The following is an 18,720-nucleotide window of genomic DNA, read 5'->3' on the forward strand; positions in this document are numbered from 1 at the left end:
GTGCTCCAAATATTCATTTTGTGGCATTATTTTAAGATTGTTGAAGATGATTCTCATGGTGGTTTTGAGTTTCCCTGTTCTACTTTGCCATCTTCTATTGTACCTTGTATTGAGCAATGTCTCCAAGATTTACTCTTGATCAAGCCTTCTCCATGAGTTGTGTATAATACATTGTGTATAATACATTTAGTTTTCTTTTTATGTTATTAGCCTGGGATCAGCAACTTTTTTAAATGTTTTGATAACTCCATTTTAATATCATTTGTTTTATCTGTAATTTAGTGTATTTCATGTAATCTAATGTGTTTAATAACATCATTCTGAAAATGGATCCATAGATTTCACCTGAGTGCTAAAGGGAATCATGCCTATCCTCTGAGGTTTAAGTACTCCTATTTTATATGATTCTCTTATTTATTGTACTAATTTTTTGTCACCTATTATGACTGTTAAAGTAGTAGCCTTAAAGAAAGGCTCGGCTTATAAGTTGATTTTTCTAGATTAACTAGTGTGGACAAGCTGTCAAAGTACTGGTAAAGCTTTTGACATTTAATTACATAAAAGAAACAGGTATATCAGTTGAGAGGCAGTTTAAATAATTAAAAAAATATAATCTGCCAACCATATGAATTTCCAAGATATTCATAGTATGAAAGGTGGGGATATTGGATTAGATTCAGTTCTAGTGAAACATGAAGTATTTCAAAATTTCTGTGTACAAAAATACATCAAAACCTAGAAATCAAAACTGATTATGGCCTATCTCAAATGAACTTTTGAATTGCTCTCCATTAACTTCATAAGAATTACATAACTAGAGCTCTATGGAATCTTAAATTCTATCTAAGTCTATCCCCTCATTTTGCAGATGAGGAAACTGAGTCTCTTTAGCAAAATTAAGTAACTTGCTTATTGTCACATACATGATAAATTGCAGAAGCAGGATTCAAACCCAAGTTCTTTTTCTCCAGAGCCAGTGCTTTCTCCTCCTATTCCTCACTGACTGTTTTATAAACCAGTTACTATTTGGCAAACACAGTATTAGGCACCAGGCAAATGGAAATAAATAAAATGCTCCTTGTAGTCAACTTAAAATTCCGTTATGGAAAACAACATACAAAAACAGATATTTTATAGCTCTTTAAATTTCACAAATCTCGAGAGAGAGAGAGAGAGAGAGAGAGAGAGAAATTCAATTGATAAAGAAAAAGTATATGTATAGTCAGTTGGCATAAATATATGTACCCATTTATATATACATATATATATATATGTGCTCATATAAAATATGAGGAGGACCTGAGCATGAGAAAGCATTGACCCTTGAGTAGAAGTTAAAGTGAGCTAACCATCTTTTAATCAACAAATGCTCTCTCCTTCCATAAATAATCCTCTATGGTCCAATGGTTACTTCTTATCTCCTAAATATTATTTACAATTTTCTACTTCTCACTTTTTTGCCTGAAATGTCACTGAAATCTCCCTTTCTATATTGATGCTTACTCCTCTTTAACCATGAATGGTCACATTGTATATTCTATTTGTACTGGTATGTGTTTTGTTTTTAGACCTAGATGGTGAGTCTTCTGAGAATAAAAAGAGGATCATATGTGTCTTTGAATCAGTTTTCCATAGTGTCCTGCACATAGTAGTAGCCTAGGAGTTAGTTTAGCAATTCATTTAGTCATAATACGTTAAATATTCACATCTAATTTTATCTAGATAGTTGCTACCTCTACCATTATAGATCTCACTTGCTCACTTTATTAGGTGATTACAAGTTTTAGTCATGAAATATAGTAGTTATAATAACAATATTAATGAAATCTGGGTTGCAAAAACAAACTTGAGCTGGCCCTTGTTTAATTGGTAATAAAGGCAATGCTATGTCTAAGTCATGGATACAAACAAGGAAGGCTATTAGAGTATGACCAGAGACCTATATAGATTTTGATTAGAAGTAGATTATTCTGCCAGCTAACTTCAGCATTCCCACTGAAACCTTTCCCATATTTTAGAGCTATAACTAGTAATAAATTTACCCAGAGCAGGTAGCATTAGGGACTCACTCAGAGCATATACCCAGATTGGGGGATATGGGTGCTCAAGGAGGACTAACATCCCTCTTATTATGGCTTTCCAAGTTCTTTGCAGGGCTGTTCATCCACCTTTAGCGTCCACCTAGCATCAAATGTGGCTCCAAGAAACTGTAGCATAAGTAGTAGCTACACACCAGTAAACCACATTAGAAGGCAGACTAAACCAGATTGAGGGTCATTGATGTGCCACACACCTATTGGTGAGTTAGGGGAATGTCAGTCTTAGACATGGGAGGACTTCCCCCAGTAGAATGAGAACAATTTGTCCCAACAGCCACGAGAGTAGCAAAAGTAGGCACTGTGGAACACTAAGAGCTCAATTAGACATCACAGAAGCCAAAGACACCCACTATATCCCAGGCCACTCCAGTCTTCTTGACTTTTGTCCTGCCATTGGACATTGATGACACTGGAAGAGAGAGTGAGGCTGACAATTTTATGCAGCTCTACCTCACATAAAACCAATTCATGCATAAGTCAAAACATCAGCCTGTGATGTCATTCACATTGGTCCTCTTCAAAAATGGAGGACGAATAACAAACAACAACACCCAGAATGTACCCCCTGAGATGTTGCAGGCCAAGGTTTCTTCCCTGCTCAGATATAAGGCAATGAAGGGAAGAGGCCTGACTGACAAAGCTAGGAAAATGAGGAAGGATAATTGGTGAATGTAGGTTTCTGCCATAGTTACAAATGGGTTCTATATATCCAACCTCTCCCATTATATAACATAGAATGCTTGGAAATTAAATGGACCTTAGACATCATCTGGTTCAGATCCTTATTGTGAGATATATACACTGAAACTTAGGGATATTAAATTCACGAAATATTTCTGAGTCTCTTAATGTGTGCCAGGTAGAGCAAGGGATAAAAAAACCAATGTACCACAGTCAGAGGATTATAAAGTACTAACACTGAGGATACAAATATAATCAAACAAGGCACTTCCTGACCTCTAGGAGCTTCAATATAAAAGGGGAAGTTAGTATATAGAATAAAAATGAAGATTAGGGAAAAGGGTCCCCACCCTTGCGGAAAAATCTATAGTTGGGGAGAAGGCTGAATAGTGAGTTCAGGTGTGGGATACATCAAACACTTTTTGAGGGAAGGATCCATTTTTTGTATTTGTATTTCATATTTGTATCCTCAGTCTTTAACAAAGTACCTTGCACAGCCTAAGCATACAAGAAACATTTGGGATGCATCTGTTCTTGGTGATGACAGACCCTTGTCTAAGGACATACAACTAGTTAGTGGACTAGCAGTAGGTGGACTCTTTTTCTGGTGTTCTTTCTCACTAATGAATATCCTGGATTCCACATAATTAAACATCAATAAAAAATTTTCTTCGGCCACCCTTGTTCTGGGTGGCCTAGTACTATACAAAGTCCAATCTATTGTTTTTTCTTCTCCTGTTTGAATTCTAGGGCCTGATATAATGGAAAAAACATCATGAAAAAAGAGCAAGAAGGAAAAATTATGCTTTGAAAATGATCTTGTGGCTTGATTATCTGCTAGATTCTCTATTACTTCTCATAATATGCTTGAAAAGTTTTATTTGTACCTCAAGGGCAATGAGCCTGGCCTCATTTAGAAATATGAATGCAGATATTACCACTGCACCATCATCTACTTAAGACAGGCTCACTAGCTGCCTGCTAGTTTTATTTACTTCCCAAGGAAAAAAAAAGAGAGACATCTATCTTCCCAGTTATTTTTTGTGTTGGAGAATGCCAGTGACAGAGAGCATTCCCATTAGTGTAAAGTTAGAATAGAAAACCTGTTTTTTTTTTTTTGTGATAGTTTTGTTGTTTACTTCTTTCCTTGGTCTCAAGCTATATTAAGTGGTCATTCTTCATGTTTCTACTATATTGTCTTATGAGGTTACTGTGAACCTAGTTCATGACTTCAGTAATTGAGTTATGTAGAGAAGGGTAAATTTGAATTTAACCTATAGTTCTTGCATTCTAATAACTGAAATAATGTTTCAGTTCTCTACAGGATAATCTATCTATAAATCTATCAAGCAATATTTTCTTTGTATTATTATTGATTTCTCATTTACTTATCTATCATTATCTTTTATCTAGCTATCTAAATAGGGGTTCTTAACATTTTTGTGTGTCAAGACTAGGTAGTGAAGCCTATGTATAATTTTTTAATGCATATGATAAAAATACATTGGATTCCAAAGAAAACCAATTATATGGAAATATAGTTATGGAAATATTTTAAAAGTTCATAAACTCAAGGTTAAAAAACCGTATCAATCTTCTATCATTCAATCTATCTGACATCTCTCTATATTTTTCCATCTATATATCTACCTATCAACCCAGGGATTCTAATTTTTAAAATAAATAAGATGCCTAAGATTATAAATAAAACCAATTATAATGAAATACAGTTTCTATTAAAAACAAAACAAAACATCAAGGACACCGGACTGAGAACTCTGATAGATCAAAGATAGTGTATTTCTTTCCAAAATTTGGACAATATTATCATGCCAATTTTAATTATCCTTTAAAAAAGTATACACAGATTATAAATGCCTACAAATTTCAAATTGTCACTGAAGGACCTCAGAAGAGAGTCCATATCACTGATTTTGTGAATTATTATTTTGTATTGTATCCCTAGACTAACAGAGTGTTTAGATTTTCTTGTTTAATGTATTAAATGAATTTATCCCATTTTTTTGAATGGATAAAACAGTGGTGGTGGTGGTGTGGCTACTTTTTGCTTATGTACTACACACATGAAGTATTGACTGCTTTAAAGCTGAAGCAAAAATTCCATTGGCACATTCATATGATTTTGATAATTTCACTTGGAATGCTATATATCTTTAACCATACTTTCATTTCCATACTTTCATGGTGGTGGGGATTCAGAAAACAAAAATGAAAAGTATAATGTGAACATCAACCCATATGAGTCTCTTGTTCAAGGTGACCATGATTTGAAAAGAACTTCTCTGCAAAGAAATGCCTATGGAAATTCTGCAATTGGAATCAGAAATGTAGGATCAGCAAAAATGTTGATTTTCCAACCAGCAAATATCCCCGATTTCCTGTCCTTCTGAGAAATATGTGCCATAGATATAATAGCCCATCCCATACAGGTTTTATTCATCATTCCACCTTCAAAACATTCTTGGAATGAATTGGCTTTGTCCCAGAGAAGGAAGAGCAATGAAGATTATATTTTTGTTTGCGAGTCTCTAAATATTAAATGATTTCATGTCATATTTTCATAATACACGTAATTGAAGTGTGCTGAAGACATTAGGTCTTGCATCTCATGGGTTTCAAGAGTATTGGGTAGATATTGTCTAAGTTGAACAGGGCACATTTAAAAATATTTTATTGTGCATGACCTTATCTCAGATTGTCTCTTAGATGACTTTTCATGGTCTATTTGTTTGCAGGAGAAGAGGTATCAGGAAATCTCTGTCTGGCGCCTCCTCCTCCAGAACGGATGGCTTGTGAAATACCATGCCGAATGGATTGTGTGGTTAGTCAATGGGCCAGTTGGTCTGCCTGTTCTCAGTCCTGCTCAAATAAAAACACAGGGGGGAAGCAGACAAGGACCAGAACTATACTAGCATTGCCAGGAGATGGTGAGTAATAGTAGGAATTTTAAAAGAGGATTAAGTGTTCATTTAAAAAGAAAAAACAATTGATTAAGCAATACATAGTTGTAATGCACACCTTTGACACTACTCTCTGAATTTGTCATTTCATCTTAATAAGGTGGTTTGTTGTTGTTGTTTCCTAATCAGAGTAAGAGGGAATACAGAAAATAATTAATTGTAAGGTGATACTTTATTTTCAAGTTTAAGTGATATGCATCTAGAAATGCCCCTTGAAGGCTTGCCACCCATTTCAACTGGGATACCCCTAAAGCATCATCCTAGTAGGGACCTGGGATTCAGCCGGACTTTCATCTGAATCAGGCCTCAGACACTTGCTAACCATTGGATCCAGAATGCATCACTTAGTTTTGGTGATCATCAGTTTCCTCTCCTATAAAATAGGGATGATGCTGCTGTCTACCTAATGAAGTTACTATGAGGACCATATGACATTTTTAGCACTTTGTAATATTTAAAGTGCTTTATAAACATCAGCCATTTTTAAATGTATATTCTTGTGATAGGAGATGAAGATTAGGCACTATGCCTAAGAGGCAAAATATTTTAATGTAATTATGATATGCTATTAAACTGAGTGACATTGGATACATGAATAATCCTTAGGCCTCAGTTTTTTTCATAGCATCAAACTTTTTATACCAGTTATTTACATTACAGACATGTTATGAGGTAAAAATTAGATGAACAACTATGAAAATGACTTTGAAAAAGTTAAAATGTAAAAAATGTAAAATACCATTGTTCTAACAAATGAAAGGAACACAGTATGACCTCCCATCAAGTTCACTCATATAGGGATTGAGGGATTTCTTCCTGCTCAGAGTCTGATGTTTTTATCATTTATAGCCATGGACTTCATCCCCAGATAAATTCCTACTTCCTTCTTTCATGTGCCTCTCTGCCATCCCTGCCCACGGCTTAGTTTGAAACAGCAGGGCAGTTTGACCACTCGCTGTGAGAAACTCCTTTTTAAACAGGGTTCTGTTCTTTGATCCTGAGAAATAGTTCTGGGGTCAGGATAAATGAAGATTGAGGGTTCTTAAAGTACATTTGTCTCCTCCTTGTACTTGTGTTTTGTATTTCTGGAGGGGGAAAAAGTTGTAGTATTTAATGGGGGGAAAATAACAAGAATAACAAGTCAAGGTCACAAATCTTCCTGCGCTTTCAGTCCACTGAATAAAACATTATAGTGTGTAATAGGAGGAGAAGATCAATACTTTTAGATAAATACCACTTTTTACATGGATATAAAAAAAAAGCTAAAGAAAAGCCCGTAATGAAATCAGATTGTCTGACTCAGCCAGGAGTGTAAGAATTCACATCTGTCTGATCTCTTTGCTAGTGGATAGTACTTTGTCAGGTAGTATTTTGTGGTTGAAGACTGGGCACTTGAAGGTAAATCTCTACCAGATTATTTTGGACTTTGAAATCAAAATTCTAAAACTCGGGTGTATCTGGGGCACTTTAAAATATTTGGGCAAAGAGAGATTTTCCTTCTTTATTTTTCCTTCCTTCCTTCCTTCCTTCCTTCCTTCCTTCCTTCCTTCCTTCCTTCCTTCCTTCCTTGCTTTCTTCCTTGCTTTCTTCCTTGCTTTCTTCCTTCCTTCCTTCCTTCCTTCCTTCCTTCCTTCCTTCCTTCCTTCCTTCCTTCCTTCCTTCCTTCCTTCCTTCCTTCCTTCCTTCCTTCCTTCCTTCCTTCCTTCCTTTCTTCCTTCCTTTCTTCCTTCCTTCCTTCCTTCCTTCCTTCCTTCCTTCCTTCCTTCCTTCCTTCCTTCCTTCCTTCCTTCCTTCCTTCCTTCCTTTCTTCCTTCCTTTCTTCCTTCCTTCCTTCCTTCCTTCCTTCCTTCCTTCCTTCCTTCCTTCCTTCCTTCCTTCCTTCCTTTCTTTCTTTCTTTCTTTCTTTCTTTCTTTCTTTCTTTCTTTCTTTCTTTCTTTCTTTCTTTCTTTCTTTCTTTCTTTCTTTCTTTCTTTCTTTCTTTCTTTCTTTCTTTCTTTCTTTCTTTCTTTCTTTCTTTCTTCCCTCAAATTCATTTAATTTTAACTTTCCCATATTCTAACTATTTCTTCAATTTCAGCAGTTCATATTGTTATTTTAACCTATACCCTGTTTTTCCTGGAGATTACCATTAAGGTTCCTATTATCAAAGAGTCACAGCTGGAAAGGAATTTGGGGACAGCTAATTCCTTTGTTATGATTAGATTAGGAAATTGAGACTTTCAGAGTTTGGTTAAGTGTAAGAAAAATTCTATAGGTAGCAGAGATGGAAATTGAATCCAAGGCCTCTGACTTCAAGTAAAAATTTTTTCTTTATATCTTGCAACATATTCCTTTTATCTATGCATTTTGCATAGATATAAATTTGCATAGATATAAAATTGCATAGATATTAAAAAATAAAATACAAATTTAATTGATCCCATGAATGAAAAAGCATGGTACAGTTAAAGAGGGGAGGAGATAGAAAAAATATTTATTAAAAGCCTATGCTTTGCTAGCCACTTTACAAATATTATATTATTTGATCCTCATAACAACCCTGGGAGGTAAATGCTTTTATTATTTGCAGCTTAAGAAACTTGGGCAAAAGTTAAAATGACTTCCCCAAAGTCACAGAGCTAGTAAGTGTCTGAGGTCAGATGTGAACTCAAGCCTTTCTTACTAGGCCCTCAAAGCTATATATACTATGCCACTTTCTACCCAGAGTGTTAGATTTGGAATAAGAGGATTTGGGCTTGGATTTCAACTCTTCCTATAACCAGTGACTTTTTCTTAAGTAATATTATTTATCTAATCTTTGTTTATTCATCTTAAAAACTAAGGTACTTAAACAAGATAAACTCTAACATCACTTCCAGCTCTAAATTTATTATTCTGCAAGTTTCTATGAGAGTCAAAAATCTCATTTTATCAGTTTGTTTCTGGTAGGAAAAGAAAGGTTGCTTGAAAGTAACTACTATAGCATAAGTCATAAACCCTGCCCTTGCTTAACTAAAGGGGACTAACCTGTCCCAGGCATTAAAAGAAAATACCTAGGAATTCAGTTGTCCTTTCTTCCTTTTGCCTCACATAGGTGGAAAACCATGTCCTCCTCCTCAAGCCCTACAAGAATATCGTTTGTGCAATGACCATTCCTGTACACATTTCTACTGGGAGACATCGCCTTGGGGTTCCTGCTCTGAAGATGCCTTGGTAACTGCCCTTAATGCAACCAGTAACTGGAGTGGAGAAGCCACCTGTGGTGTGGGCATTCAGACTCGAAAGGTTTTCTGTATGAAAAGTCACATGGGGCAGGCCATGATTAAAAGGTAACATTGATACATTATTTTCTTCTACCTACCCATTGTAAATATTTAAATATTGATATCAATAGATTTTATTAAATGCCTAAATATTTTGCTAATATAACACTTTACTCATTAACATCCCTCAGTTTGGTGTATGGCAATGAATAATAACATCAATATTTCAAAAGTGATTATCGTAACTTGACTGACTATTCAATAAAATGACCAAGTTTATCAGGAACATTTATAACTCCTGAATAACTCTACATTGTCTTATAGTTCAGCTGGCCACTTAAATGCCAGTAGTTTGAGATAAAGGTTGATATTTGAAATGTGAATATCATATCTTTGATTCAAAAAGCCCTGAGCAAGAATTTATTGCCATCTAAAATTTATGTTATATAAAGACAAAAAAACACAATGATTTCTTCCCTCAAGAAGCTTCTATTCTAGTAGCTATCTCTTCAAAGTATGGAGATTGCTCTGATTCTCAAGGGCTATAGAATAAATTCTATCAATCAGGAAAAGTTTATAGAATCTTAGATTTAGAGCTAGAAGAAACTTGAAAACCATTGAATCTTACTCTTCTCATGGACAGAAGGGGAAATTGAGGCAAAGTGATTTTTTAATTTTTAATTTTTTCCCAGACTACATGTAAATAAATTTTTTAATACTTATTTTCTAATTTTTTGTGATCCAAGCTCTCTCTCTTCCTCCCAACCACCCATTCACACTTCCCAAGATGTCTGGTAATAAGATATAGATCCTACATGTGTTGTCATATAATACATATTTTGATGTTCATTGTGCTTTGAAAGAAGACACACATATTGCTTATGATAGAGAAAAATATGTGTAGGAAATAAAGGGAGGAATGATTTGCTTCTTTTCCAGTTGAAAAATGGTAAAAGGATATGAACAGATAGTTTTCAAAGGATGAAAATTAAAAATATCCATTGTCACATAAAAAATGCTTCAACTCCCTCTTGATTAGAGAAATGCAAATTAAGACAACTCTGAGATAACATCTCATACTTATATTATTTAACATGATTGAAAAAGAAAATAACAAATTTGTCTTTTGGAAAATTGGAACACTAATACACTGTTGGTGGAATTGTGAAGTGATACAACCATTCTGGAAAGCAATATGGAACCTGTCTCAAGGGGCCACAAAACTATTCATATTCTTTAACCCAGCAATACCACTGCTGAATCTGTATCTCAAAGAGATCAGAAATAAGCAAAAAGAACCAACTGGGCCATAATATTTTAGCAGCTCTTTTTGTATTAGTCAAGAATTGGAAACTATGGGGCTGGCTGTTACTTGGGGAATAGATGAACAAATTGTGGTATTGTTTGTAATATAATATTATTGTGCCACAAGAAACAATGTACAGGATAAGTTCAGAAAAAAATCCAAAATACTTTTGTGAACTCCTGTAAAATGAAGTAAGCAGAACAAGGAGAACAATGTATATAGTATATAGTATAGTAACAGAATATATTAACATATACTATAACATAATATAGTAACTGAAATATTATTTGATGATCAACTGTGAAGGACTAAACTATTATCAGCAAAGCAAGTGTCTAAGATAACCACAAGGGACTCATGATGAAAATAATAACCACAGCCAAAAAAGGAGTATGAGTACAAATCAGAACATACCATCTTCTAGTTTATTTCCATCTTCTAGTTTATTTCCTTCATGAGATTTTTATTGTATCTGTGATATATACTTTCTATCATGACATGAGAAATATGGAAATATGTGTAATATGAAAGTATGGGTATAACCTGTATCAGACTATTTACTGCTTTAGGAGTGTGGGGGGGGGTGGTAATAAGGGAGAAAACTGAATTCTAAAATGTCAGAAAACAGTTGTCAAAAATTGTTTCTACTTATAAGTAAAAAAATAAATATTGAAAAGGAAAGAATGATTTGCTTCAGTCAAACAGAGATTAAGTGATAACCAAGCATCACATAGCCATTACGTCACTGAGTTGGGATTTGAGCTTAGGTCTTACAGACCCTTCCAGTGCCCTATCCGCTATACCCTGTTTCCTCTCTTTAGAGTGAGCCAGTCACATTCTGCCTTGTCATCCCAAGCAGCAGCTTTTCTAAGAGTACCATCAGTCCACTGTAGATGTCACAGATCTACAATTCTTTTTCAGGCTGACACAAAATTGGAAAGGATGTCCTATTTTGATCAGACCCTAAATTTTGGGAATACAGAGTATGTACACTGAAAGGTCAAACTAGCCTAGTTAAAGACTATATTTGGAATATGGCGTGTTCAAAAGGAACTTTTCAAAAAGACAAGCTTACTCAGGTACTGTGGTTCAGTACTCTCAGTCATATCATCTGTTCAAATGGAAATAGCTATTTATTCTTGTTTTTGTTTTTATTTAGTGGAGATGGGGAGTGGCTCAGATCTAGGATTTCAATGACATTATATACCTAGTGTAGTAACTGGCTCTGCCAAAACAAATCAACAACTAGTTTGTGATTTTTAATCTTAGAGCATTTGGGGGGAACTAAGTGATCATTTGTCCAAGTCTATGCTGCCAGTACATGTCAGATGCAAGCCTTAAACACAGGTCTTCCTGACTCTAAGGCCTTTGCTTCTAATACATTATTGCTTTATAAGATATATAATCACTATCATAACCAAGCAAAATAACATTAATATCAAATTCCAGTCTACCATATGCATCTCAGTTCATGGGTCCTCTTTGATCCTCATCAGACTACCCACAAACAGAAGGCAATACAAACCCAGAAAGCCAACTAGTTCTTGCCTAACTTCCCAAGTAACAGTATAGGAAAGCAGTTTCATTTAAGAATGGGGTCATTATTAGGATTGCATTCATACATTCTGGAACCTTAGGCTGTGTGACTTCCTCTCTCTCTCTCTCTTAGGTTCTGCTTAGGTTAAAGATCTATCAGTTGTATCTTCCTTTCTCTGATGCTATTGGATATTGCTTGTCCCTTCGTTCATATTAATAGTAAATGTCAATTTAGAACTCTATCCCTTAACCATTAGAACCACAACTGAGTTTCTAAAGGGAGGTATCCTTGCCTGCTCTCAAAGTCCCTTAAAAGATAAATGTTGTAATTGAGTTAACTCCCCTTCATTTCTCATTACTGCTCTTCTTCCTGCAACAACAACAAAACCATACTTGCCAAAGTCACTATTGCTTTGCAAGTCCACTGGTTGAGGAGACCTTATGGTGAATTCCATCCCCCATCCTCAGAGGATTGAAAAGTTGAACAACAATTTCTTTAACTTACCTGAAGAGATTAGAAATATTGTAGAATCAGTGTGAAGTAGTGAATAGTCTTGCACTTGGGTTTAAGTCTCACTTTGGAGATACATTATTGTACAGTTGTTTCAGTTGTTTCTGATTCTTCATGCCCTCATTGAAGTTTTCTTGACAAAGATACTGGAGTGGTTTCCCTTTACTTCTCCAGCTCTTTTGCTTAATAAAAGGACTGAGGAAACAGCATTAAGTGGCTTGCCCAGGGTCACACAGCAAGTAAAATGTCTAAGGTTAGATTTGAACTCAAATTTTCTTGACTGACTCTACTGTGTCCCAAAGCTTCCTTAGAAGATATGTGATTCGGGGCAAGTCTTTTAACCCCCTTTTCCCTCAGTTTACTCAGATGAAAAATGAGAGGATTGAACTCATTTGCTACTGCAATCTGCTCTGGCTCTAAATTGATGCTCCTATGATCCACATTCAGGGTACTTAGGCAGGTAAGCTGAAGGATAGAAAAGTAAATTATTGCATCACCTATGGAGAGGTAATAATTGAAATCATGGAGCTCTGGTAAAACATTACAAGGATCCATAAAAAAGCAGTCTGCAAATATATGTACTACTTTTTATAAGGGAGGAACTGCAGCTTTGATAATGTTCATCATTATGACCTAATTTTTTCAGTTGCCAAGAAAAAAGCTTTCATGAAGCATAAATATAATGTACAGATAAAAATAAAAAAGACTTGGTGTAGGAGTATGCCATAATAAAATGCCGCAAACTGTAATTCTTCATAGTGACAGAGAAATTTTAGCATTACTGATGTCTGATCTTTTCTACTGATATAAAATGTTTCACTGCCAATATACTATAGGGAAAAATACAATTTGATTTTAATATAATCTCTTAGTTATTTTCTTTGCGAAGCTAGAATGATGCTTACACGCCCACAGGTTAAAATTTTCCCATAGTTTCAAAAGATATATTTCAAGAAGAAAAGTGAATCAAAAAACATGGATTGGCCAGGACTTTGCTATCCAGGTTCTTTAAATTTAAGCATTTAATTTTAGGTTTAAAATAATATGAACACCAATATTTTATACTATCCTGAATTTGTACCACAAAATTCACCTTTTGCACTTTAAAAACATTGACCAAATTAACATGTATTCAGTTTAAATGAGAGCTAGAATATGTAAAAAACAGTCCAGTTTAAAAGCCATAAAAGTTCTGAGTTCAAATAGGTATCTGACACATGCTGGCTATGTGAAACTAGGTAAGTCACTTAACTTCTTTGTACGAAAGTAAATTCTCAATAGCTCTAAATTGTAGTGTAAGTAGTGCTGGTCTGCATTGATAGATGGAGCATCCTCATCCAGGATTTCCCCAAAGCTTTTAAATCACAATTTCAGTCCTAATTACTACCAGTTTTGATTATTGACATAAATAGGATTCAAAATATTTTATTAGCATTTATAACTTCCTTTTCTATTTTAGTGACTAACACAGGAAAATGAGTTATACAGATGTTTTACCCAAAATCCGTGCCTTCCAAAAAAAATCAAAAAATTGCTAATTACTTTTTGCACTGTTAATGAGGCTGGAGACTTAACAACCTAGTTTTAATTCTTATTGTATGTCTCCAAACAATTCTGCTAAATATAAGCAGACTGCATTGACTTCAGTAAAGTTAATTAAAATTCTTGAGGTTAATGAGATTAATTGAGCTAAGAAAATAATGTCTGGTGTCCAGTGATGCAATGTATGATTATCAGCTATAGTATGTAATGTTTGTAGGACCATTTTTAAAATAGCAATTTTGTTAGTGCCTCTCAGAGGCCTGACAGTGCGAAAGAGCCCTCCCTCCCTCCATTTGTACAGAATGAGGAGAAACAAGAAGGAATCAAGGGAATTGAAGGAAATATTGTGACAGAAGGGAAGCTTACAGGTTGGAACAAAAGTGGAAACTAAGTCTCAGTGGAAGAGATGAGCTAAAAATATTTCAGTTTTGTCAAAACACAATGGCAAGATTCACTGATTCTCATGCTCTTGTTTCCTTGTGTTGGTATTTTAGTTTCAATTTAATTGCATAGGTGGGAACGTTACTATTGTATGAGTAATAGAACTGATCATATCAGAAAATGGAAACTGGATAAGACATAGCTGAACCGAAAGGGAGATCCTGTTGGGATATTTGGGACATTTTGTTTGTTATTTTGTTTCACTGTTCAATACTCCCTTCCCTCCAAATAGAAGTTTTAAAAAAAAGATTTTAAATGTAAAATCTCAGTTTTTGCTATAGTTTTTGATAAGGTGGTTTTTTCCCCTTTTGTATTTGATATACAAAACAAATAGGTTTTTTTTTTTATGTGATACAAAAATAAATAGCAAGTGAAGTGATATCTTTAAGCATCTTTTAAAAGCTGGTAGGCTAAAGCTGACTAAACTATTATGATGAATACATTTTTCATAGAAATAGACCATTTCCAGTCTGAATCTTGATTATACCTACCAAACTAAGAGAAACAGTGGGGTCTAGTGAATCTGGTGTATTGGATAGGCTGTCAGGTCTAGAGTCAGGAAGATTCAATCTTCTGGGGTTCATATCTGGTCATATGCTGTGTGACCTTGGACAAGTTACTTAACACTATTTGCCTCAGATCCCTTAAGTGTAAAATGAGCTGGAGAAGAAAATGGTAAAAACGTTCTACTATCTTTGCTAAGAAAATCTAAAATGGGGTTATGTAGAATTAGATGCAACTGAAACAACTGAATAATAGCAAATAGGCTATATAGGGCTAGTCTTGGAAATAGAAAAAAGCCAGGTTTAAATCCTGTTTGTGAAAGACACAACCCTATTCTCCACATGGGTAAAATGAAGGTAACACCTAAAATAAGGATTCTAAGTGTTTTATAAATTTTATAGTTACTATTGTTTTAAATGGAAAATTTTGATGGCACTAAGATGACTTAGTTCAGTAGAACAATAAGAAAAAGCTAAACCATATGACCAAGATGGGAATGTGGATATAAATATTTTCAGTGCCAGTAAGATTCACCAGAATGAAAATATTTTCTTCTACTTGGTAGACCCCAAATCCTGAGCCCTAATCTATATTAACAAATGTACTCTGCAATGGTAGGAAGAGCCAGGAGTTGCAAATATATTCATTTATTTCTGCATGTTTATTTTTAAAAACCCTTATCTTTCATCTCAGAATCAATTCTGTGTATTGGTTCCAAGGCAGAAGAGCAGTAAGAGCTAGGCAATGGGGGTTAAATGACTTGCCCAGGGTCACACAGGTAGGAAGTATCTGAGGCCAGATTGGAACCTAGGATGACCTCCCATCTCTAGACTTGGCTCTCAATCTACTGAGCAACCCAGCTGCCTCCTATTTATTGATTTATTTTATTTTCTTACACATAAATATAATTTTAATACTTATTTTATGACATTTTCTCATTCATGTTCTTTCCCTCCCTTTTTACACAACTCCCTCCAAAAATGGCAAATAATATGATCTAGGTTATGCTTATGTTATAATATACATTTCCAAGTTCATCAGAAACATTAGAAAAAATCATAAAGGAATTAAAGAATGACATATTTAAATATATTCAGACCCTGTCATTTCCTTCTATGGTAGTGGATAACCTTTTTCATCATTAATCCCTTTAAGTTGTCCTGGATCTTTGCATTGCTGCTAAAAGTTAAGTCATTGCAAATATTTTCATTAACAAAGTGTATAAGATTGAATCCTTACCTTTTTTGTGCACTGACTTGTCAAAATCATTTTTAAAGGTGTTAGAGAAATCATAGAACTCTTCCCATAAGACTGATCTGAATTCTAAGTCTAACCCTCTAGTTATTAGATCAAACTGTTTCTCATTGTAAAGTTATAGGAAGGAGAAATCACTATTGATTAAAATGGTCAGAGAGTGTTACTTGTTAAATATGGGAATTGAGACTGAGTGCTTTCTATATAGGCAGAGAGGAAAGAGTAGAATAGTTTCATATCCAAGAAATAATCTAACAATTATATGGAGGTAAAAATACACAAAATTTGTTTTTTATCCTGTGAAACATTTGATCAGATTCTTCTACTTTAATTCAGTATTTGATAGGTGGACTGGAGAAAGAGTCTAATCAGTTGTTATTTTCTTTATAGCTCAGAAACATATAATATATTCAAAAGAGTCTATTTACACTCTGGGCTTCTTTTAACTTAAGAAAATAATCTTTCATTTGACCTATGAGATAGATTAAGACCAAAATCCAGCAACATTCTCTCCAGTACTATAGGGATGATAGATGCTGGAAGAGCATTTATTATATTTGGATAGTCTGACATCATCAAAATAGAACATTTTTATATGTGATATTAATCGTTTTAACATATGAATTGAAGAAGGTATAGTATTTCCTGGAAGGAGTTTACAACTTTATGTGCATCCTTTTAACTTTGCTAATGTAACTGATCATTAATTCAGAACAAATTTATTGATTGCTCACCATGTTCAAAATATTGTGTTGTGGAATAGTGAAGGCACAAAGATGAACACTTGACCCTACCTCTGAAGAAGCTTGAAACTGAAAGAGGACATGAAATGTAAAGTACTAAAATGTATATTAAACTGGTACATATAATGGAGGTACTCTCAAAAGTATTAGAAACCAGAGAAGTAAGACATTACTTTAAGCTGAACAGGATCAATTAAGGCTTTACGGAATGGTTGAATAAATGGAAAAATGTATAAAGCATTTACTATGTGCTAAGTATTGTGCTAAATACTGGGGATATGAATATAAAATTTAAGATAGTTCCTATCCTCAATCAAGTATATTCTAATTGAAAGATGCAACATATATAGCTAAGTAGTAGCAAGGGATGGGTATTTTTTTATAAGGACACTGGAACGAAGAGAAAATCCATAGTGGAATAGTTTGACATGACATATCCTTTCTACTAATAAATAATATGAAGCATGGCTGGGGAAAGCTGGATGTGGTAGTCTGTCTGAGGCATTCCCCAATCAGAAGAGCATAGGACCTGGGGCAGGACTGACAAGCAAAAAAAAGGTTAAATTCTACATGGCACAGTTGCTAGGCTGGAATTTTCCACAGTGTGGCATAAAGATGGTCAAGTGTAAGGTAAAAACATAACTAAGGTCAAAAGGATTTCATCTGAGATTTGAAAAATGGGTAGAATTTCAGTTAGTTGAGAGAAGAACATTTTATGACATAGAAAATGTCATGATAAAAGACCAAAAAATAAGGGAATATACTTGTTGTGATGAATTTATTCTGGATTTCTTTGAGCATAGTGAAAGAATGGGGAATAAGATCAAAGTAGAAAGGGCATCTGGGTCCATATTATGGAGAGATGATGATGCTCCAGAAGAGGTACTGAAAGGTTCTGAGTGGGTTATTGAGATGATCAGACATCCTCCCAGCAGAAGCTTTCCTTTGAACAGGACTTATTCATGCCCTCAGGAAATTTCATCATCTGGATTCTCATCATGCCTCCTTAGTATTCTCTGCCCCTCTGATTGGATTCCTAGAGAGTTTAGCAAAGGTCTCCTCTGAATGCCTCAATTTAAAGAGAGCTTCCATTTCAATCATCTCTTCAATGACCATCAGCTTCACTTTTGGCCTACATGTAAACAAGCCCTTGGAGTTGTGGTGCCTTCTTCCCCTCCCTTTCTCCCTTGCTTCTTCCCTTTTAAAATTCCTTTTGTATCTTGTATTTCTCCATTAGATTATAATCTTATTGAGGGCAGGAACTATCTTTCTTTTTCATATTTGTGTCCCTAGCACTTAGCACACTTTACTTAATCATTGAACTAGAGTAAAGACATTAGGTTTGAGGGGGGAGGGAGTCACAACTGGAAGATATGAGGGATTTGGGGGAAGTAGGATCTGTTGACTATTGCAAATTATTAGCAAAATGAAATAGCAGGAGAGAGGGCAGGGAAGGGGTTTTCAGTCTGAAAATCATAGCATAAAAGTATTTTTAAATGGCAGATTTTGGTGGGAAAGATGGTAAATTCATTTTGTATGTCAACCAATTAATGGCAGGATTGTCAATCACACAGCCAAGCAACACCAGGTGGAGGTGCTGGAGATAGCTATCAAAAAAAGTGGATCCTTTTACAACTTATTCTATTATTGTCAGTGTGAAGTATTTACCGACCACAGAATTTACAAATGGGGAAGTGAGTGTGATGCTTTCACTGTGCTTTCATTTTTAGCTCCAACTTGGACAAAGAGACAAAAATGGTAAAATAATACCTGTCTACTTGTTATTAGATGTCAGAGTATTAAATGAATGTTTTCTGTCTTTCCTGATTTCTGCAGTAGAGTAGAAAAGACATTTCAGTTTCTAAAGTTTGTTCTTTTA

The 18,720-nt window shown here is 34.7% G+C and overlaps 1 protein-coding gene across 1 annotated transcript in view; it reads left to right on the plus strand.

The window, feature by feature from the left end:
• Nucleotides 1-18,720, plus strand: part of THSD7B (thrombospondin type 1 domain containing 7B) — a 1,225,997-nt gene that overhangs the window by 667,520 nt on the left and 539,757 nt on the right. Inside the window, exons 8-9 of the mRNA XM_001364165.4 lie at nucleotides 5,537-5,728; nucleotides 8,836-9,070. Of these exons, the coding sequence (XP_001364202.1) occupies nucleotides 5,537-5,728; nucleotides 8,836-9,070 (427 nt within the window). The remainder of the gene's footprint in view (nucleotides 1-5,536; nucleotides 5,729-8,835; nucleotides 9,071-18,720) is intronic.

The sequence above is a fragment of the Monodelphis domestica genome, chromosome 4, assembly GCF_027887165.1.
Source record: "Monodelphis domestica isolate mMonDom1 chromosome 4, mMonDom1.pri, whole genome shotgun sequence".
Classification (NCBI taxonomy): Eukaryota; Metazoa; Chordata; class Mammalia; order Didelphimorphia; family Didelphidae; genus Monodelphis; species Monodelphis domestica.